The sequence below is a fragment of the Curcuma longa genome, chromosome 3 (genome assembly GCF_044706935.1).
Source record: "Curcuma longa cultivar G26 ecotype Majalengka, Jawa Barat chromosome 3, ITB_CL_G26_1.1, whole genome shotgun sequence".
NCBI lineage: Eukaryota > Viridiplantae > Streptophyta > Magnoliopsida > Zingiberales > Zingiberaceae > Curcuma > Curcuma longa.
In genome coordinates, this window is record NC_133863.1 from 1,429,357 (window position 1) to 1,451,513 (window position 22,157).

Genomic DNA, 22,157 nt, shown 5'->3' on the forward strand with positions numbered 1-22,157 from the left:
GATTTTCCTACCAGTGATTTTAATAATGCAATATGTTCTCAGCTATTTTATTCACTGACAATCTTTATTTTATTTTTATCTTCTCAATTTCTCCGTTAGGAGAGCATGAAAAAAATATACATGCATAATATTCACACTAGTTCATCGACAACATTGTTCGATAACACGCTCATCCCCGAGAGAGTGTATGAAATTAACGCCCCAAAAAACCCGGCGCCGTGGCTAGAACCTCCTCGTGGCCGTGGGTCGCCGGTCAGATCTCCGGTGGGAAATCGAGGCCCTAGTAAAGACCCCAGCAGCTGAGGTACATGGCTTTCCGGAGCGAGTCGTCCGCCTGATTCCGCCGGTCCTCCGGGCCGGCTCCTCGCAGCGCTCGTCCGACACCCAACCCGGCGGCGGTCGCTACTGCGGCCGCAGAGGCCGAAGCGAGGTGGTCGCTGGCACTTTGGAGGGAGCAGCGGACGGCGGTTGACTTGATTCCGCCTTCGGAGTGTCCCTGCACCACCGCCACGCTCGCCGCCATCCAGACACGCGTCAGATGACTCATTCTCTCTGACCTCTTCTCGTCTATTGCTGCGATTTCGGTTCTGTCGCCGGCGAAGGCGTTTAACTCTGCAGAAATTTCTAGATTTGTCTTCGCTATTTGTCGGAGCTGTGAGCCTGTGATGTTACGGGAAGGTTTCGATGGGCGGGCGGATTGCAGGACGTTGATTGATGGGGAAGGAGTTCATTATATAGGAAGAAGAGCTGTTTTCTCAAAACCATCGGAACTGCCATAGCGGTTTCTGGTTTTGATTCATTAGCCGGTTGTTTCAGCCTGGTGCGCGCTTCAAGACACGCACTATCTGTCAGAACAAATAAAATCGTTCGTCTATACTAAATCAGGATGTTATCGCTCATCGATTGGGTAGATCTAGCTGTGGAAGATTCGACATTATGGTCCGGATCTGCTCCACGCTCCGCTACTGCATCAAGTCATCCGTCATTGAGTTTGTCGTATTCTAATCCGATAATAATACTGGCACGTATCAGTCTTCAGTAGTTTCCAATTGGTCATTGCTGCGGTGTCTGTGGGCATCTAATTAATTTCTGGATAGAAAATTCTGATCTTGTTTGTCATGTGCTTAATTGTGGAGATAAATTTAGAAAAAGACAGGATGAAGAATTGAACCGATAGACTTGAAACCACAGGTTTGGGCCAGTGGAAAAGGAAGACAGCCCCCTGTTTTCTGGTACCGGAAAGCCGAAACCGAGGACGAGCCAATTCTATATAAAGCCTCGCCCTTGTTCATCTTCCTGGCAACAAGAAGTGTTTGTTTTCAGAACTCATAGAGAGAGAGAGAGCGAAGCATAGCATGGCTTTAGTGAATAAAGCTTCGGTTTTGGTGGCAGCAAGCGTTGGCGCAGTGGAGGCGCTCAAGGATCAAGCAGGGTTTTGCAGATGGAACTACGCTCTGAGGTCCGTGCAGCAGCATGCCAAGAGCCGCATGAGGTCGCTGTCGCAGTCGGCGAGGATGTCCTCCGCCGTCTCTGATGGGAGATGCAGCGAGCGAGCCAAGCAGTCGGAGGAGTCGCTGAGGAAAGTGATGTACCTCAGCTGCTGGGGACCCAACTAGTGTTTGGAAACCAGATAGTTATTTAGAGTGATAGAATGAATGCTGAACAGAGGTTCAACTTGTGCAATTGTATAGTTTTGCACTGATAACCACGGAGTAATTTGATTATATATCTTCTATTGCTTATCTTCCAGAGTAAATGAACAGTCGTGCCTAAATAGGATGGTTGGGATCAGAGTTCTGTTGTGTAGAACAACACCATCTGGAATTGAATCGAATTTTCTTTGACAGGAAGCTGCGGCACACCTGCAAATAACTCAACTGGGAAATTTTTTGTTATATACGGTTCCATCTCTAGTCGGTTGGAGGTTTTGAACACCAAATTTCGAGTGATCAGAATCTGGCAGGACGCCGGCAAGGTCATACTCAAAATTATTGCACACCAATCGATAAAAAAAAATCCAATTTTTGAAATGAATTCATGTTAAGAATTGTTGCTTTAGGTGGAATTAGTGGATGGGTCGTCGTACCTGGGGCTTCCCCTACCCTTCAACATGACGACACTGATATGGATCGAAGTGCTGCTCATCGGGTACATCGAGTTCCAGAGGAACGCGGAGTTGGACCCGGAGAAGAAGCTGTATCCGGGTGGGCCGTACTTCGACCCGCTGGGGCTGGCGGCGGACCCGGAGAAGAAGGCGACGCTGCAGCTGGCGGAGATCAAGCACGGCCGCCTCGCCATGGTCGGCTTCTTGGGCTTCGCCGTGCAGGCCGCCGCCACCGGAAAGGGGCCGCTCAACAACTGGGTCACACACCTCAGCGACCCGCTTCACACCACAATCATCGACACCTTCTCCTCTTGAGCACTTCGTGGGCTTCGCTCTATTTGTGGACTGCCCCAACGTAATATCGTTTTGTGGTGTTTTGACGAGGTTAATTACTTGTATCTAATTCATAATTAAGTTATTTAATCTTGTTCTTGCCTAATTTCTGGCATGTCGAATCCACAAAACACAGGTACGTGATCTACTGGTAAAGTAATTAGATTCAAATGATTTTTTTTGCATATAGTCTTGTTTTTTGGCGTTTTAGATGAATCCCTGTATTAGTGTTAGACAATTAACTAACGATGAAGCTTTACGTGTATTATCTTTAGTCCTTGTAGGATCTAGCCCAGCTGGCTAATTCAGGCTCAATCATTTGTTTCACAATGAACACAATTGAAGGTTTATCATATTATTTCACAGGCATTTGCAGGTAATTGGCAGCTCCTAAAGTGATAATTTGTTCCATTCAACTTATGATGAGGCATTTGCAGATAAGATCTAATACTTGCCTAGAAATTTGAATGGAAACGAAACATAGATGAAGGAGACTCCATTGTAAATGAGATTTTAATCTCACATTGAAAATTTTATTACTGATTTATATTGTTTCACAAGGATATATGTTGTGAACAGAGACTCTATCTGGGTTGCTCAGCCAAACTTAAGATTATCAGCTCAGTTGAATTTTGATTCTATAATTTCAAATTCAATAAGTTTGGAAGTGATATAACTTCATCTATAAATCAACCATTCCATGTTAGGATCGTACAGGCAGGATCCATTGCTAGCTATTGGTTTTTTTTATTAATGGATGCACTTTATTAATCATTATCTTCTGCAGGGCTCGGTGGTTAAGCAATTGGGACTACTGCTTCCGGTGGATTAACTTATCTTATCCATAAGATTTCCAAATCACATGGTTTTAATAATCTAGTGCTGTTGCCCATAACCTTAATTCCTTATTGCATTATTGGAGAATCTGGGAGGAGTAGAGGTTTTGGCTTGCATGAGTCACTTTCGACTCTTATCCAGCTCATTTTTTCTTTTTGTTTTATAAAGTTATGCCGACTTTTATAATATAATTGAGGGTGTGGCAAAATGCAACTAGATCACAATCTTCCATTAAATAGTACGTAGTGGTCAGGTGCATGATTGATGTGGGGCTGCACATCGCAACTCACCCTGTTGTGGTTTCCTATGCACTGCCTACGCGATGCGCGGCAGCAACAGGACAAAATGATGGAGTGGATGAATGGAGTTGCAGAGTTGCAGACTACCACTGTGCCTTTGTACGAAGCATATTCAGCTCTTGTTGGCCTGCTGTTAGATTTCCATTACCAGTGCAACGCACTACGTAAGGAGCTGAGTAACTATAGTGACTCGCTCCCATGACCCAACGCCCATCTTGCAGCACAAGCAGCTGCTATTCTGCAACCAAAACATACTGTGGTTTGTGGAGAAAAAGGGAGATAAATTTAGGACATGGCTGCACCCAAGGCTTAGAAGAGCACCCTCAAGAGCCACTTAGATATCTTTTCGCTTGATCCACTGAGCATCTCGAGCTAAACTGTCACTGAACTTTTCTCTCCTTTCTTGTGCTACCTTTTCTTTTCCTTTTTTTTTTACAGCTTCACCTACTCTACCCACATGGCCTTTTGCTTTTCTTACTTTCTGATCACCGTTACGAAAGACCAGAACTCGGGAACTGGAAACCACTACATTCGGCGTTCGCATCGGTTTCTCCTATAGAATACAGATATCTGCATCTCCGGTTGAGAGAAATCAACAAAAACCGCCGGCACTTCCTTGATTTTTGTGGGATTTGAGTTGGCCTTTTGTACTAATTTTCGCTGAAGCATGGCATTAATTTTGGTGGGGATTGAATTTCTTCTTCTTTCGTAGTCCTCCCTGTTCCATTTCTGGAACAAATATATTGTTGTGTATTGCATGAACATTGCAGGATTGAAAGTGATACCCCAGAGAAATTAAACATTTGCTATTGATCATGTGGTCACTACAAAAGCACTGTTCTGTACTAAATAGTTTAATTTACTCCACAAAACACTAATCTATAGTAAACTAAAAGGTTTAATTTATAACAGCACCGGTTCTTGCAGCTCACGGTGGTTTTGTCTTTTCCAACTTGTTTAAACCCACGAATTTGTGGCAGTGGTTCTGACGGCTTTCACCCATTTGAAATTCTATAATAAATAATGGGTAAGCATGTGATGAGTGGTAAAAAACGCTGGAGTTTCTTTCTTGTACTTGCCTTCCTGTTGCCATCTCGTAAAGGCCAAAACCTCTCCCATCATACCGTCATTTCATATAATTAAAGTTTAGGTTTGATTGAACGAACGAGCTAAAAGGTTGATGGCCGCCAGAGGTCTGTCTAAGTTTAGGCTATAGTAGAGTTATTGCAGTCTGCGCCAAAGCATCTTGTAGACCATCCACATGCGAGTAGTCCAAACTCCAAAGGATCCCACATCCACATGCGAATTGCGATGGGATGCCAATGGGAGTGCTCGCTGCTGCTTACGAGCGGACACCTCTGACCTCTCCAGAGAATTGCCCTTTGTCTACTCGTTACGCAGTCTCAGACTCAGTTTACCTGGAGGAAGGGAGGGGAAGGGGAAGGAGAAAGGAAATCTGAGAGGTTTAGCTAGGGTGTAAGCCAGACTATTCAAATCAACTTATTTAGATTTACTCATTTATTTATTTAAATGGTTTCAATTTATTTTGTTAAAAAATTTATTAAGTTGGAACTGAATTAGAGATTTGTTATGAAGCTCAACTAAATTAACTAATATTTTTATAATTTTATTAAGATACTTATTTACTAAATCAAATGTTTAATCAAAATATATAGAATATTATATTTATTTTTTGTATTTAATAAAAATAAACTAATGAAATCATAATCAAAATTTAGATAAGTTTGTATATAATTTTTCTTTCATAAATTATTTACTAGCTTCATTCACGACTGTTAATAAATCAAAGTTGATTGTGTTTAAGATATTATTTTTGTTCTTTATGATCGAGGCATTGTTTAAAATTAAAATTAATTAAAAGAGTGATTCATTTATTCTCACTTCTCAATTATTTCTTTCTCAGTTCCACATTCACATTTTAGTGCAAATAAAATAGTTATTAAACTATATCTTCTCCTCTTAAAAATCGTATGCTCCCTCCACGCATCGTATCTTCTTCATAGAATCATCACTATTATCATTCTCTTTGTTCCGGTTGAGATCGCCTTTCGAGCACGTCACCCGCCACCTAGCTAGCAAGTTGACCGCTAAGGAAAAAGAGCTAGGAAAACGATGGGCCCCATGCTCCTAATGAGCTCCAAAAGCTGCAAGAACAAGAAGAAAGTGAGGACGGAGATTAGGGTTGTCCTGGCTCAGCTGCTCTGATGTTCAAGTCGATTATCGGTTCGAAGGAGAAGGAAGCAAAACTAGTAAAGAATATTAATTGAGTGTATGTGATTTTTTTTTTTGCGTACCTATATCGGAAAGGAGGAGTTATATAGAAGGCGGTGAGAAAATAAAGAAAAACTTGTCTTGTCTTAATTAAGGAGAATATCCTTGAGTGAAGATTTTGTTAGGGGAGGTATCCTATCTAAGTAAGGAAAACATTCTATCGCCATCACAGTAATGAAAAATCATGTCATTCATCTTAATGCGGCATCATACGACACCATCATACTGCATTAATGAAGGAGTAGGTTAACCACCATATTACATGATCGCCTGTGTCGTTCTGGCGGTGACTTGCCTAATATCACTTGGGAGAAATGATTAGAACGAAGCTGACTGAGCGTTTAAGCAAGACACTGAGGGAGTGGGGCACAGGTCGACAGAGGAAGCCCGAATCCGAGTCAGGTGTGATGGGAATCGAACCTTGAGAGAGGTCAAATGCGAGATCCCGAGACGAGCCTAACGCTGAGTCAGGTGTTTGACCCCTACCTGAGCCGTCTTTTGAGTCGGTCTTGGGTGCTCGAGTTGAGCAGAATACTGAGCTAAGGGGTGGTCGAGCTAAGACGTAAAGCCTAACGCCGAGTCAGACGTGGGAGCTCGAGTTGGTGCAATTTTGAGCTGAGTCATATGCCGAATAGTTATTCGGTCATGACCGAGGTAATTTCTTGATTCGAGATCATCTGCTCGACTTAGCTAAGTACTAGATCAAGAATTGTCGATCCTGTGCTGAGATGTAGAACCCATCCTGTCAGCTCTAAGAGCATGTATCTGATTTGACGTGCCATCGAGTTAAACTACATCTTGACCTTCTTGACCTGGTCGTACTGACCCATAACACTCTCTCCTTTAAGGCGGCTGTGCCCTTGTCGCCAACCATACTCACTTCTAAAAGTGATTATTTTTCTTCTTTACGATCAGTGTTGATTCATTTGACTACAGTGTGCTGTTGTTTATGTCATGGATTTTGCTCTGAGAGGGATGGCCACGAGTAAAGGTCGACAACTCTGGAGGAGGCGGAGCCTGGAGAAGAAGATGAATAGATAACATGAAAACAGGTTCACTGGTTAAAGCTAGTTATGAATAAAAGCATCTCCAGTGGAATCGTAGAGGTTTCTTGTGGCCATACGAATATCCCCATGACAAGTGACCTGCGCAGTTTAGGCACTCGTCAATTGTACTCGGATCAAATTAAGAACTGGAATGGGATTCTAATTGAGTTTGAACGCTGGCTCGAGGTCCAATTGGTCAAGTGAGAACAACGATGTACGTGACCACTGTATATCTGCGTCTTCAATCCAATCATCATTGAGATCGACCACCAAATTTACAGTGTAAAAGAGAGAAAGAGACAGTTTGGCAGACAAATGACCGCAATTGACACTTCCTGCTCTCTCTCCCTCTGTTTTTCTCTTTTCCGCACCTCCACAGACTCCGTTTAAAAAACCTGTACTTCCCTCTTTCCTTTCTTCTCCTCTCCTCTTCCGTTTCCCCATCACGACGTTAACCAAAGAGAGGGAATATAGCGAGAGAGGAGAGCTCTGCTTCCCTTCCCTTCCTTGTGTTTCCATTCGATTTCCTCCCTTTCTCCAACCTTCCGTTCTAACTTGAAGACAGAAAGGAAGTGGAAGGAACAAAAATGCCCTCTTCCCTCTTTTCTTTGCTGCTCGTCCTCTACCTTGTCACTGGAGTCACGTTGCAAGCCGCCTTCCTCGAGCCCCACCCCCTCAGCTCCGACGGTTTCGACTCCACCACCGTTCCTTCCTTCCCCGTCGCCCGGGGCGACAACCAGAGCGTCTGCCACCTCGACCTCTCAGACGAGCTTTTCGGTGGGGTCAACGATGCCTGCGCCCGTGGCGGCCTCGACCGGAGCCGTTGCTGCCCCGTGCTCTCCGCGTGGCTCTTCGCCGCGCACGCGCGCTCAGCGCTCGAGGTCCGGCCGCCGCCGGATGACGCGCAAGGACTCGCCGGCGCAGAAAGGCCGATGATGCCGGACGATAACCAGAAGTGCGTGGACTCGCTGCAGAGCGCACTAGAGAGGCGCGGCATCCGCCTGCCGCGCGCCAACGCCACCTGCGACACCGTCCTCTGCTTCTGCGGCATCCGGCTCCACCAGGTCGGGTCGCTTCGGTGCCCGGCTGCCTTTCACGTCAGCGGCGGAAAGGATCCACCGCGCAACGCCACACCGACTGCAGCGGTACGGCAGCTGGAGCGCGACTGCCTGAACGCGTCGTACGCCGGCTGCACCCGGTGCTTGCACTCCCTCGAGAAGGTATATCTAAATTAGCACCATTTCTTGTTCTCTGTCTTCGTTAGTATTGCTTGTTCTATGTTTTCTGATCTTTTTTTTGATGTTTCACCAAAAATAATTCCTCAAATTATTCAAATTTTAAAGACTGAATTGTTAGTTTGGCGACAAGAAAAGGAATTGAATAAGATTAATCCCTTTGCTAAAATAAAGAATTTGAATGCGACTTGAAATCTTACAGCATGGCGTAGAAAGCGATCGCCGATCGGCAACCTTTTGCTTTCAACTTTTTCAGCTCGAAAAATGTCATGGGAATTGCTTCAATTTTGTAGAAAACAGAATTTCTTCAGAATTTCTGAAGTCAAAGTTAGTTTCTTCTTGGGTTTCCCATGCAATTTCTTCCTTCAATAATCTTCCTTCCTCCAGTAATAAATGAAGAACATGCAACATTCAATCCCTCTACGTGCCTCGTTGCATGAACACTCGATTTAATTCAAGCTTCTTCTTCGTGAGCAGGTGAAGGGGAACGGCGACGACGGCGACAGCAGCGAAAGCGGGAACCGGACTGCGAGGATGTTTGCCCGCGACTGCCAACTAATGGGCTTGACGTGGCTGCTGGCCAGGAACCGGACGGCATATATCCCCACGGCCTCTGCCGTCCTGCGCGCCGTTCTCTACAGCGCCCACCCTCCCCATGGCGGCGGAGAGTCATCGGACTACAAATGCAGCCCGGACCAGGAGAACATGCCGCTCGCCGTAGACTCCCTGCAATTCCAGCAACTCGCCGACTCAGCTGCGGCATCACCTCCTCCTCGTGCTCCGCCCGGAGCTTTAACTGTTGCACTTGTACTCTCTTCCACATTTTTGCTGCCCATTCCGCTCTATCGGCTCCACTCGCTATAAGCCGCAGTCGGCGGTGTTCACCTGTCTGCCCACCCACTCTGTACATTTTCTATCCAAAGCTACTTTTTGGTTGCAAATTTTTTTTTGGGCAATTCTTCCACTCTAATCTGTCTGTTTTTGTCCTCCTCCAGATAGCTATATGATATATTGTGCTGTTTCATGGAGTTATTTAGCTTTTCTTTATCAGGACCAGTATCATTAGCCTGTGATACGGGAAAGATGAGCAACAAGGGCAGTTGCAGTTGCACGTTCGAAGTGATAGATCCAAGAGAATAACTTCCCAATGATAATCCTGCAATGGAGATGCCACCTTATTATAAATTATTACATCGAAAACTAATTCACATTACGATAAAATGGACGCACAAATTTCTTCAAAAAAAAAATTGTAACAGACTTGAAGAATTGCGGACCTCTGAGATTTATATAGTGCATCGTTACAAGCTCATTGTGCAGTTCATTCACTTGAAGATGAATAACTGAAAATGAAAATCCACCCTCTGGAAAGTAGATGAGCATCTCAAGAGGAAATGTATGCAACTCAAGAACGAAGAAACCAAATAACCTCAACAATATTAGTGCATGTTAAACATAAGCAAACCTTACAACCATTTTTAGCTCGAATAGTTGGACCATAATTTGCAATGACAACACCCTGCAACAGACAGCCAAGACAAGCTTTACTTACTTTCCAAGCACGCCAGAATACCTAAATAAGATCCAATTTCAAATTAAACTATACAAACATAAGGCAATATTTCCAGATATGAAAAATGCAAGACAGAAGTAAGGATGGGCAAGTCTTGAAAAGGAGTTGAGCTTGGGGAGAAGAGAATCAATCAAAGTATTAAGGCAATTCAATCTCTATTTTAATCCTTATTTTGATGTGTTGTGAAAATTGCAACTGGTATGCAACAATCGCGACCTTAATTCCATATTAATTCAAATTTGGATAAGATTGCTGCCAAACAATCTGTCAAAAGTGGATCCAGTGATCTATGTATTGAATGGTGAGCAATTCTGTTGCTCTTCAATGTACTGAGGATGATGGATGATCCTGATTTTGTGAGTTATCGGTTTAATAACTTTCTATCATGCACTATTTTGGGATGGAAATATATGCCTAAGAGAAGAATCGATATGCTCATTCTCTAGAACTCATTCATGTACAATCTTTCCATATATGATGTCTCATGGTATAACAAAAATTATGTTCCAAGATTCAAACTTAAATGGCATAACTTTAGTAAGACGACTCAATCAAGACGACTCAATCAGCTTTCCGAGAACTTTGACATGCATAATTTAATGGAAACAAGCATCATTTGATCGTTATCTACCATTCACCACTTTTTGGAAAACTAATGAAAAAGATCTTGGTATTGCTAAAAAAAAAAAAAAAAGAAACTATTTTCCTGTTGAGTTGGTACTTGTACCTTCTGAAGCTCGAAGAAAACATGTAACATGTTTAGATTTTGTTTTCCTGTGCAGGATCTGCCGAGCGGCCATTAAAGGACTTAACAGCTTTTTCTCCTGCACTGGCTTGAAATGACATTACAGAATAGCTGTCAACTGCTACTTGCGGCAGCGGAAGAAATGAAGAGATTTCCTTTTACATTCTGACAAGTGAAACAGAGTAGAGGCTGGCTTCAATGAGGAAACAAGGCAAGGAGGTCTCTGTGCCAATTCTTGGCAATGGTGGAAGATTGGAAGAGAGGTTAAAGATAAAAATTCATCAAATCTCTGCGATCCCCAAAGTCAAGACCTCAATAAGAAACTGGGATGATTTAGTTTTGCAGTCATATAGACCTTGTATCTCCTGCATTAATCCAACAGCGGCGAAATCGGAAGGCTTTTATTTACTAGATTGCTGCAGACTTGAGTTGAATGCAATGGAGAGCATGATCCTTTGATGCTGGTATTATCTTCTACATCGCACGTTGCACCGTCGGCGCCACCAAGCATACTGCATACTACGCCGCCATTACAGTGACACCTGTGCCCTTCTCCGACATATCACTAATCTCCCCTGCCACTCTTTATCTATGCGCCTTCAATTTTCCAGAAACTTTTTAGGAAAATATACAGTCGCCATTACATTCCCATCACCGTTCATCAAGCAGAGAAGGAATTATTCAGAAAACTCAAGATTGAAGAAGGCAACCGAGTTTTGACTATAAAGCTCACCCCTCGCTTCTGCTTCCCTTCTGTTCCCATCCAAAAAATCCAACTTTTACCTTCAATTGCTATTACTTGAGAAAGAATGGAGTCTGATCTCGATAACCAGCTCACGAACTCAGAAGAGCTGCAGTGCTCGTCGTCTATATCGAACCTCTTAGCTGCTGAGGGCGACCACATAACATCTGCCACGATCGGTGCTATCGATCTTTGCGACTGGAGAGAGGCTATTACTCTGGTTCTAAAGGTAACGATGGACATGATATAGTCAATAGAAATGAAGATAAAAGAAACTAGTCCTTTTTAATTACCATCAGCCGATATCCCCGTGACCAGGTGCAGTCTCATTGCAATCTGAAACCCTCCGTCGCTTGCCTTGCAGTAAGCTACATAGATAGGTACCTCTCCAAGCGTACCTCGCTATTTCCTGCCTCTTCCAAGAGTCGAAGATGCAGATGAGTATCATCGCCATTGAAGATCTTCAGGTAATGCTGTACAAGAGGAAAATCCTTCTTTTGAGGGTTAAGGAAGTGACAAGACTGATTGATTTCTTCCTTTCCTAGAGAAATTGACGTCTCGCGGATACCGAGTATCCACAGTGTAAATTCGGTTCGATTATAAACCGTGAAAATAATTTTTTAAAATTTATCAAAAATCTTAAAAGATTAAATCTAAAATTTTGATAATTCAATTCGAATGAATTCTGGATGCTGCAATCCAATCAAATTAATAAGATTACAGATTAATCATCTTCCTTCGATAATTTTGATCGTCCTTCTTCAAGGCTCAAAAGAGAAGTTGATAGTCTTGAGTCTCCTTATTATAGCTCAAAAAGAAATATAATTGCATCAGAAGATATAAATTAATCGTGTTGTTGGATGTCCAAAGTACGAGCAGATATTAAAATTGCTGGAGTTCAAACCATGGGTGGTGACTAGCTACGTACGTCAGCGTTGGCCTCTGCTGCTTTCGATCGAGTTCTTCCCCGTTCAATCCCTGTCATTCCGCGCAGCTCTTGCCTCCAGTAGTTTTGTGGATATATCAAGTAATTTGGTCCAATTTTTAGTTAAAGGAAAAAAAACTTAGGGGGCGTTTGGTTGGCGCATTTTCCGTTTTCATTTTCTATTTTCCAGAAAATGAAAACGAAAAACGCATTTGGTATGCGTTTTCATTTTCATTTTCTGGAAAATTGAAATCCATTTTCTAAGAAAACAGAAAACGACTTTTGATCGTTTTCCAAACCTCCAGCTTAAAATCAGAAAATGGGAAAACGCAGCGTTTTCCACTTCGCTCGACCTCTTCTCCCTCACCCCTCCTCCTCTTCGACCTCCTCTCCCTCCCCGCCCTTCGTCTTTCCTGCTCCACTCCCGATTACGACCTCCGCCTCTCCCTATCTCCCCTCTCCGCCCTACGCGTGCTCGCTTTCCTCCCCTCTGGCTCCCTACTGCTCGACTACTCCTCCCCGTCTACCCTCTCCTGCGATCGATGGTACGCCGACGTCAACCGCTCCTTCGGCCTCGACTCCACCCCATTCTTCGCCGTCACCGCCGACACCCTCCTCCGCCTCTACGATTGCGAGGATTCCTCCATATGTCGCGCTGAATGTGAGCGGACCGGCGCCTCTCGGGGCTGCGATGCCTGGGCCCCGCGATGAAACACGACAGGTCCGACGATGCCCGGGCCCGACGACACCGCCGGAGGCACCGGCCGAGCCCGGCGACACCGCCGGAGGCGCCACGCAGGTTCGGCGACGCCTCCGCGCGCGGGCCTCGCGCGAGCGATTTTTTTTTAAGTTAGGCTTTAATCAAATTTTAATAATTAACTCCTAGCTATAGTTGGGATAGTTTAAAACTAATGGAAACAATTAACTCTAGATTACCGAACCAAGTTAACTCTAGATTATCGAACCAAACGTATTTTCCAATTTTCTTTTCTAAAAAAATAGTATATCATACCAAACGCATTTTCTATTTTCTGAAAGTAGATCAGAAAATGAAAAACTAGAAATAGAAAATGGAAAACATTTTCCAAACCAAACGCCCCCTTAGTTTTTGCTGCATCAATTCTTCTTTGTTCCGGTTCTAACGCAATGGGTGAAACAAAGGAAAAGCTACCGAATGCAGGGACGCCATGGCAGTTACCCAGTTACCGCGACATTGACATGAAACCCAGAGATGCCCATGACAGCACAGCCGTCTCGGATCGAGGTTCGACACGACAGCCTATCGAGCATCCTCTGCAAAAAAAAAATCAAAAGAAAAAAAAAGAAAAGAGCATCCTGATTCCTGAGTACTCGACCCGAGATGAATAACGAATGAGAAACAAAGCAAGAATTAATTTTTATAATATAGCGGAATCAACCTTTACTGTCGAAGATTCTCTCCATCGCTCTATGTTCTGTGGAATAAATAAGAGGAAAATATCGATACTGGAGGCAGCGGGAAGCGTGTACGGACGCGTACTGTTTCATGCCTCATGCACGCATGCAGTAGACATGGCATGGCAAGTCATGAAGTGTGATGACAACTGTATTTTGATGGTTGGACGTACATTTTCACCGGATAAGCAGCGGCACGCTACACATCACAATTGTTTATCACTTCCAGAGTCAAAATTTAGAGAAATTTAAGTTGACTCAATATTTTTTTGTGTACAATAAATACATTTATCTAAATATTTAGCCCTGTTATTCAATCAAGTTCCTAATAATGCCCCTTATGTTGTATATATGACTAATAATTTTCAATCCTGATTTATTAATTATCTACGGGAAATTGATATATCGCATATAACTATAATGATAATGTGTTTAATAATTATTAGTTCGTTGATTCTAATTTTCTTTAACATATTAATTCTTCAGTCAGTTGATTCTAATTATGCACATAAATATTTTTATGTAAAAAATTGTTATGTCAAACAATTACTTAACAGTATAAAAGACTACATTAAGTATTACTCACCCTTGAAGGACATCATATATATATCAATGGTTCCTCCATTAATAAATATTAAGAATGTGCCTATGTCATTGGAAGTAAAATGTGACTGATTTTATACTACCAATTTGGAAAGAAATGTGTCTTTCCCGTTGCGCTTGTACCATCTTCTCTTCTTGTGACCCTAATGCACCTATTCCTCATTTGACTAAAACAACTTAGTACTTTCCATTTCTTGATCCAATTAACACCTCACCAATATAATACTGTTCACTAGGCCAGTCATAGTGCAGGATAAGATCAGGACATGACCCACATTAGATGCTTGTACACCAAGTACATGTGTGTGTTGAAGATCTCACAAAAAGGTGAATTTACAAGTTGGCTTAAGTATTTTTTTCCCCATGTATTATTGTATAAAACACTAAAAAGAATATATAAAACATATTTTAGGAAACATTTTCTGTTAAATTAAATAAAATACACCTTAAAGATTATTCTCTACTAAAATGAATGACTTCAACTATCACCTATATGTTATTGGATTTGGTAGAGAATGTAGCTCTCTAAAACATGATATAATACAAAAAAAACTTTGTATTGAATATATAACTCTAACAGGTACTGGACCTCCTAATCAAAATTTACCAATTTAAACTAATAATAAGAACAACAAATAAAAAAGGACTTCAGACAAAGTTTGTGCTACTTACCTCTAGTCTTAAACATTCCTCTCTCCATACATCACGTCTTCAAAGATCCAAAAAGATGAGCATTTGCATCCTATTATTGTTACTGCCAGATGGCTTGCTGAAAACAGAAAGTATTTCAAGTGTCAAGTTGCTGCCAATGAGGCAAGTACAACAAGTATTACATCTAGAAAGCATGACAAATAGAGTCCTAATAGTCTAAGTATATATCTGCATAGCAGGACAATAATGGCTCAATTAATGTTTGAAGCTTCCAAACTTGTGCAAGAGCAAGGAACATTCATTGCCCCCATTGATGGGCATAGTGTCACAGTTGGAGAAGTGCAATTTTTTTTGTTCAATAATAAATGATCAGTGCACATACTTGAGTAGGAGCCCTTCATGCAATGTGACTCTCAAGCTCCACAGCCAAGAGAAATGAACTACTACCGCTGAATTATAGGAGTAGGTGAGGAAAATCAAACCCTTGTTCTGTTGCTCCGCCATATTCCTCAAATAATAACACAATATCTGGTAGCGGATCTCAGTTCAGATACAGTCAATCTTCTGTTTCTCTTTCCCTATCCGCGTTGCTGTTTTTGCTGGGCTCTCGAAAGCCTACGGTCCCCGCAACCTTTTTGAGCATTGCTATACTAGCGCGGGCTGCTTCTCTTCCTTTATTACATTGCTTTTACAATTGCAAGCCTTCTCCAAATCCTTTGTCCTTGTATCTATCATCCAGTCGAACGACGCGGAGATGGTCCCCTCCTACTGTATTTTTTTTTTCTTTGGGGAATTTTATCGAACAGGTGAGAGATCACAAACAATATCTTGCGGTTCCCAATCTGCCACCTGGTTGAATTCCGCCTTCCATTCCCAATCTCATCCTTCCCTTCCGATGGATTCCCGCGATGGATGGTAGGGATTTGGATTTTGTGGGAACTTCACCAAGCAGGAGTTAGGCGACAAGCTATTACGAAGAGCAGTGTGGGTACCTGCGCTTGCAGAGCTTCGCCTTCTCTGGCAATGGCGAACCGAAAGGCTGCCCGGACTGGTCCCTGAGCCACTAAGCTGCATGCATCGACTGCTGTCTATGGTTTGTCTGCTTCCTCGCTCTCCCTCGCTCTCTCTGGGTCTGATCTGAGTCGCCAGTCTCGTCAGTATCCAAATGGTCTGTCCCTTTGCGGCAAAACGCAGTAATAGACAACATCACAACATCAACACTCGCCCATGTGTGTGTATGTCTCATCGTCCTTATTCTTAATCGCTAGCGTCCACCAAGTGTTCGTCCTCTGCTCTCTTCCAATCTTGCCAGCCTCCATCCTCACCGAGTCAGAGATGATGCCTGGATCGGGACCACCAACCCCTGGACTAAACTTGGATTTATCAATCTGGACCAAACACGGTCCATCATCACATTTCTTTCCAAAGAATCAATCTTCCTGGTTAGGAAAATGCCATCATCAAATCCACCACGGCCCTCCTAATCCATGACCCTACGGCCTACTTATACAGTTGGACCGCTGCTACCGACGTCTCATTCTTAGGCCGAGAAAGGGAACGGTCGAAATTCTTCATGAATCTTCATCGGGCGGCTCCAACGAGTCCCACTTGCACTGCATCGAATTTGCGAATAAAAGACAAAAAATGCAGAACTGCAGAGAAAGAGTGTGGGACCCGCTGCACTATCTCGACCAGACCGTACTCGTATTTGCCACAAGGATTATGACACGCGTCCGTTCGTTGTCTGGGACCACGGCCCCCCCGCTTCCCATTCCGTTACCATTTACAATGGCAGTACGCATAATTTGATCGATGCGTTGCCCTCGTCTCGCAATATATAGCCGACCGACTCGATGCGTCTTCGGCCGCTTCGTTAAGCTTCGACCATGGCGACGTCCTTCTTCCTGTGGCCCTCGAGCCAGAGCAAGACAGAAGACGCCAGCGGAGGAGGAGTCGGCGGCGGCACTGCCAATGGCTACGCCGTGGCCGCTGCGGTGGCGAAGGCGAAAATTCGAAAAGGCGGCGGAGGGGCTAAGGCGGCCGGGCCGAAGCGCCCACCGCAGCGCGGCCTCGGCGTTGCCCAGCTAGAGCAGATCCGCCTCCAGGAGCTCGGCGCCTCCCACCACGACCTTCCGCCCATCAACTTCCTACAGCTTAGCCCTGTCGCCGCCGGCCCCTCAGCCTTTTACGGCAGGCCCGTCTCTTATACCATAGGCCATCAAATGCACTGTTACCCCTATCCTTTACGCCCTACGGAACCGCCGTCTGTGACGGCCTTCGATGGAGATTCTGCTGGCTCCGCCGCCCGATCTGTGCTCGGGGATCCGTTAGCGCTGGATGGCCACCACAGAGCGGTGGTGGACGACAGATTCCGGGTCGGAGGTCAATTTCTAGAGCCCCCTTCAAGCCAAATTACCCAATGCCTCTCCGGTCAGTGCGAGTTCTGTGCCAGAGTGAGTTATACAACTCTATCTATCTTTCTCTCTCTTTGAAGTGGCTTTTTCCTATTTCACACGCTTCTTTCCGATCAAACTTACTTCAGAAGAAACGTCTCTTCGGCAACAATCAATCTTCTAACCTGTCCAACGGTGCTGATTACTTCGAGATGAATCTCGCCGCCGCCATGGCTGTCAATCTGGTAATCACCCCACGCCAATTTTGCTCTAGTCTAATCCTTTCGAATTCTGTCACCTTGTATATCGTTCTTTTGATGTCTTCTCCTCGGACTGCATGTAGAAGCCATCAGAGAAGAAGGAGAGGACGGTAATCAAGGAGTTTGATTTTTTCCCGTCGTCGAGCAGCCTGAGCGCATCCATCGATGGCGCTTCATCTGAGTTTGCTGACCCAGCGGCGCCTGGTTATTCATCTTCTTCCTTCTCAGCTGCTACTCCCCTTGATCTCTCGCTTAAGCTATCCTTGTAATTAATTATCTCATCACTAGTATGTTCATCGATGAGCAATATTAGTTACGTATCTCCAATCTACTTCTCCATCAGCTTAATCTTCAGTTTCGAACTTAAATTTTGATCTGTTGTTTGCTCAATTTGCACAAATGATTATGAATTGGGCAAATTAAATATGCTCCATCAGTATCAAATTTTTAAAGATTTATTTAGTGTTAGCTTGTTGCTTCAAAATCAAAGAAAAATCAAAGAGGTTGTTGTTTTTGTCTGGAAGAAAATTTGTAGTTCATTATCTTGGTTTCGGTGAAAAGAGATCTCGTGGAGCTCAGAAAAAGGAAAGAAGCTGCCCAGAGCAAAACATTTAGTACCATCTTTTATTTAGCGCATGTTAGTAACGTCTATGGTAGTTGGAACTGGATAAGCATTGAATACAGACACCCCAAACTAGGGATGTATTTGATTACAAATTCAAATAAATATTCAAGGATTGCGAGGAGTAAAATTGTGTTGGATTTTCTCGTCTTAAATCGCCATTTATTTTGATGAATTGTTGATTGTTTAAGTTTGCTGCATGTTTGTTCGGACAGAATAAAGAAATTACTTCGCATGTGTTTCGAACCCACTTAAAGTGTCACGTAGATGAAATTTAATTTTCTACTTAAATGTTCTCTTAATTTGAAAGATCTTGCACCATAACAGTTGGACTAAAAAATAAAATAAAAATGCATTGCTGTTACAAAACGTGGACGGTAGGATTCGAACCTGCGCGGGCAGAGCCCACATGATTTCTAGTCATGCCCGATAACCACTCCGGCACGTCCACTTTGACAGTTTTATTTTCATTTTATTTTAGTAAAACCTTTATTTCTTCAAACCGTAGAAAATTGAATGCGACAATGAATGCATGATTTATATTAAATAAACTGCGTGTAAAAATATATTAAAAATTTAAACTGTATCTCAAAAAACAAACCACCTATACTTTTCTCTAAATGTTAAATATCTTAATTACGAACATTTACTAGTTTATATAAAAAAATATGCCGAATAGATTTATGTTGCTGCTGTAATGATAAGATAAAATTAAACAAATAGATCAATCTTATAAACTTATAAAGCAGTAAAAGGTAGAACAGAAATTCAAATTATTGATGATGAAAAACCATAAGTCATGATAATGCAATTTCTCTTTAATTAATTAAATATATAACTACATATATATGAATCGGTTTGAGAATTTGATTTTTAACTTTTAGATAAAAAATTAACAATTATTCAAATCTAAAATGTAAAATATTGACTTTCGAAGACTCTACAAAATTATCTTTATGAATTATGATAATGGATTTGAGATTGTTAAGGTGTCATTTGATGCTTATTTAAACTACTAGCGGTGAAATGGTAATTAACAACTTTCTTTCATCTAATTAGTAGCATGACGAAGTATTTTGATAATAATGGAACATGAAAGGATATTTGTGCGAAATGGTTTATTTTAATATTATTTCTTGTGCTTTTCCGTCGACGAATACAGACATACTACGAGTGTACGGATAGTCGTGGCCTTTTCTTCTTCCCCAGAAGCCACGGGCACCGAATCGATTCCACCGCCCTTTTTCCAGATCTCTTCTCCAAATCTTCCATCCTTTTCGCAAGGACAGAGAAGCCGCAGCTTCCACAAAACCCTAGCTTTTCTCCGGAATGAACCCTCAGCAGGCTTCGCTTCACTCCGAGGCGCCTTCGCCGGTTTCGGCTGCGCAGGAAGCGGTCCACCCATCCTCCCCTAGCCTCTTCCTCTCTTCCATCGCCTCGGCGAATCCCTCCGCTGGATCTCATCGCCGGATCGCAATTGCGGTCGACCTCAGCGACGAGAGTGCCTACGCCGTCAAGTGGGCCGTGCTGAACTACCTTCGCCCGGGAGACGCCGTCATCCTTCTCCATGTCCGGCCTACTTGCGTTCTCTACGGCGCCGACTGGGGCGCCGTGGGCCTCTCTGTCTCCGAGGACGACACTGGCTCCGAGGAGTCGCAGCGGAAGCTGGAGGACGACTTCGACGCCTTCACCACAACCAAGGCGCAGGACCTCGCGCAGCCGCTCGTGGAGGCTCAGATTCCATTCAAGATCCACATTGTTAAGGACCACGACATGAAGGAGCGGCTCTGCCTCGAGGTGGAGCGCCTCAGCCTCAGCGCCGTGATCATGGGTAGTAGGGGTTTCGGGGCTTCGAGGAGGACAAGCAAGGGGCGGCTCGGCAGCGTCAGCGACTATTGCGTCCACCATTGTGTTTGCCCCGTCGTGGTTGTGCGCTATCCTGATGACGGGGCCGCGGCTGACGGCGGCAGTCCGACATCTCCAAGGGGGTCGACGGAGAATGACGCTGAGCTGCATCCTTTCCTGGAAGAAGAAGAGTACCACGATGCCACCGTATAGCTCAAAGGTTAATCTCTTGCCCTTGAAAGAACAACTTACAACTTATTCTTTATTCTCCTTTCAATATGATCAACGTTGTATGTTACTGGAAGATATGATGATGAATTTTGACGATTCGATGGTTTTGATGAACACGTTTTTCATTTTAATAACAGAAAAGTAGACATAAAACTACGTGTGAGGTTTGTACATAGGAATCCGATGCAACCAGAAGATGAGATGCAAGGAAAACAATGAGGACTTTCTTTTTCCCAATACCTGTGATGCTTATACTCGTATATTATCAATTATGTAAAAAAAAATTTTGTTAGTTGGTTCTCACAACTGCATAACTATAGAATTGCTTTCGAGTGAAAGAGTGTAACTTTTACATTACTGCGTCAACTGAATGACATTCATCTCTCTACTTAGCGTGGAAAATGAACTACGATTCTACAAATACAGGGAACATTCTCCTCTTCTTATCAGGTGCTGAATTGAATTTTCATCTAACTACATTATATCCTGTGCGTCTTGAATTAGTTGAAAACTTGTTGGATATTGTAGTTCATCAAATTATCCAGGTTCAATACCATATCTGAAGGAGCTAACTTCCTCATTGTGCATTTTGCCTCTGTTGCATTTAACTAGGTTTTTAAAGATCAAAGTCATTGTTGTAGTTTTTGAGCATGATCTGTATTACTTCAATTAGTTTAACTAAGAAAAAAATAGCTGGGCTATGTAATTACAAATAGTTAAAATTAAACAAACTGTGGCATCAACCTACCTGATAAGAAATTTTCATATCCTTGGAAAATAATAAAATTTTCCTCTATGATTCATATGCAATTCTATGGGAGCAAACACATGCTGCGTCAAAAAGATATACCTTACCTTTGATAACACAGCTAATCATATGAGGCCCACAAGTTGTATCTTTCTGCTGAATATTTTCCAGACCATTTTAGTTTGTTTTGAGCATTTGGATACATATTACTGCCTTTCTACAAACATGTTATGCGATTATGTTTTGGTTCTTTATTTATTCTTTCCTTTAGATAGTCCAATTAAAGTTTTCTGAATTATTGCATCAAATTGTCTTCAATAGAATTAGAGCCTATGCACTGACAATTTGATTCCTTCTGAAATAAAAATTCTAGACAGCTTGACATCTTGCAACTCTTTAGCTAACCTTATCTGGTCAACCATGAAATAAATAAGTCAGGGAATTAATTACAAGTTCAACTAGCAGATACATGAGAACTTTTTGGGTGCTCTATTTGCTGAAATGCTTGGGAATTATATAAGTTTCATGCTGATCTGGATATCGAATTGTTACATGTATTGTTCATATTTCTTCTACTGGCAACACTGTTTTACGTACACTTCTAACAAAAAAGATCATTATTTTTTCTCTTAATTTTCTCTAGAATACAGAATGATTTCATTCGTAGTGTATTTTATTGTTATCACAATACTGTATCAGTGTTAATGATATGTAGCAGTGAGTCTTCTGTTGCAATAAGCTTGTTATGCAAAAAATTGTTTACTTGTCCATCTCATTTTTTATATCCTATTTTGTAGGCGTTGAAGCCACCTTTTGATTGAGGTTTGGTCGTTTGGAACTAGTAATAGCAACTTTCAACATCTGAACAAAAGGTGCTCCTTGTACTACTGCTTTGTAATTTTCATGTCACCTTTTAGATTGTAAGTTAAGTATCCTTGTTCCCTTCAACTAATGTAGAATTTCATGCCCAGTTGATATTGTGAGAAAGAAACAAATCATGCTGTTGAGACATATTACTATTCTCAGGGTATCTGTACTTATTATACTGGCATGCAGTTATAAGATTACGGCTATGTCTTGATGTTTGAATTCTATAACTGGGATCGATCGCTTCTCTTCTGCATGGTTAAATGTTGTCTTTAAGTCTTTTGGTGTTATATTAAGTTGACTTTGAATGGATGTTCTAGACATTTCTGCAATTGCTCAGGCTGCAAATGTGCTAAACCAAAAGAGTTCGAC

The 22,157-nt window shown here is 42.6% G+C and overlaps 5 protein-coding genes and 1 non-coding gene across 7 annotated transcripts; 5 read left to right on the forward strand and 1 right to left on the reverse strand.

Annotated features, from left to right (window-relative positions):
- Nucleotides 1-1,224: 1,224 nt before the first annotated feature.
- On the forward strand, nt 1,225-1,724 carry LOC141824628 (uncharacterized). Its single transcript, XM_074711948.1, has one exon. It carries the CDS (start codon nt 1,356-1,358, stop codon nt 1,614-1,616), a length of 261 nt encoding a protein of 86 aa, XP_074568049.1. The 5' UTR covers nt 1,225-1,355; the 3' UTR covers nt 1,617-1,724.
- Nucleotides 1,725-1,878: 154 nt separating this feature from the next.
- LOC141824627 (chlorophyll a-b binding protein CP29.2, chloroplastic-like) lies at nt 1,879-2,553 on the forward strand. Its single transcript, XM_074711947.1, has 2 exons — nt 1,879-1,975; nt 2,060-2,553. The coding sequence occupies exon 2, from the start codon at nt 2,111-2,113 to the stop codon at nt 2,417-2,419; it is 309 nt and encodes a 102-aa protein (XP_074568048.1). The 5' UTR covers nt 1,879-1,975; nt 2,060-2,110; the 3' UTR covers nt 2,420-2,553.
- Nucleotides 2,554-7,288: 4,735 nt separating this feature from the next.
- On the forward strand, nt 7,289-9,167 carry LOC141823263 (putative GPI-anchored protein At4g28100). Its single transcript, XM_074710522.1, has 2 exons — nt 7,289-8,131; nt 8,624-9,167. Exons 1-2 carry the CDS (start codon nt 7,499-7,501, stop codon nt 9,008-9,010), a joined length of 1,020 nt encoding a protein of 339 aa, XP_074566623.1. The 5' UTR covers nt 7,289-7,498; the 3' UTR covers nt 9,011-9,167.
- Nucleotides 9,168-16,705: 7,538 nt separating this feature from the next.
- Nucleotides 16,706-17,881, forward strand: LOC141823264 (uncharacterized). 2 transcript variants are annotated; one of them, XM_074710523.1, is made up of 3 exons: nt 16,706-17,272; nt 17,362-17,457; nt 17,556-17,881. In XM_074710523.1, exons 1-3 carry the CDS (start codon nt 16,706-16,708, stop codon nt 17,739-17,741), a joined length of 849 nt encoding a protein of 282 aa, XP_074566624.1. In that variant the 3' UTR covers nt 17,742-17,881. The 2 variants fall into 2 exon arrangements, with proteins under 2 accessions (XP_074566624.1, XP_074566625.1); XM_074710524.1 differs by having other exon boundaries at nt 17,559-17,881.
- A 582-nt stretch (nt 17,882-18,463) lies between these two features.
- TRNAS-AGA (transfer RNA serine (anticodon AGA)) lies at nt 18,464-18,545 on the reverse strand. The gene has a single exon. It is a non-coding gene; the product is annotated as a tRNA-Ser (tRNA).
- A 732-nt stretch (nt 18,546-19,277) lies between these two features.
- On the forward strand, nt 19,278-22,012 carry LOC141823265 (universal stress protein PHOS34-like). Its single transcript, XM_074710525.1, has 2 exons — nt 19,278-20,159; nt 21,716-22,012. The coding sequence occupies exon 1, from the start codon at nt 19,424-19,426 to the stop codon at nt 20,150-20,152; it is 729 nt and encodes a 242-aa protein (XP_074566626.1). The 5' UTR covers nt 19,278-19,423; the 3' UTR covers nt 20,153-20,159; nt 21,716-22,012.
- The last annotated feature ends 145 nt before the right edge of the window (nt 22,013-22,157 follow it).

Excerpts from the sequence above, each read along its gene's own strand:
- LOC141824627 (XM_074711947.1), top strand. The coding sequence starts at position 2,111 with ATGACGACACTGATATGGATCGAAGTGCTGCTCATCGGGTACATCGAG.
- LOC141823263 (XM_074710522.1), top strand. The coding sequence starts at position 7,499 with ATGCCCTCTTCCCTCTTTTCTTTGCTGCTCGTCCTCTACCTTGTCACT. Across the intron at positions 8,132-8,623 it reads GCTTGCACTCCCTCGAGAAG|GTGAAGGGGAACGGCGACGA; the intron begins GTATATCTAAAT and ends CTTCGTGAGCAG.
- LOC141824628 (XM_074711948.1), top strand. The coding sequence starts at position 1,356 with ATGGCTTTAGTGAATAAAGCTTCGGTTTTGGTGGCAGCAAGCGTTGGC.
- LOC141823265 (XM_074710525.1), top strand. The coding sequence starts at position 19,424 with ATGAACCCTCAGCAGGCTTCGCTTCACTCCGAGGCGCCTTCGCCGGTT.
- LOC141823264 (XM_074710523.1), top strand. The coding sequence starts at position 16,706 with ATGGCGACGTCCTTCTTCCTGTGGCCCTCGAGCCAGAGCAAGACAGAA. Across the intron at positions 17,273-17,361 it reads AGTGCGAGTTCTGTGCCAGA|AAGAAACGTCTCTTCGGCAA; the intron begins GTGAGTTATACA and ends AACTTACTTCAG. Across the intron at positions 17,458-17,555 it reads CCGCCATGGCTGTCAATCTG|AAGCCATCAGAGAAGAAGGA; the intron begins GTAATCACCCCA and ends GACTGCATGTAG.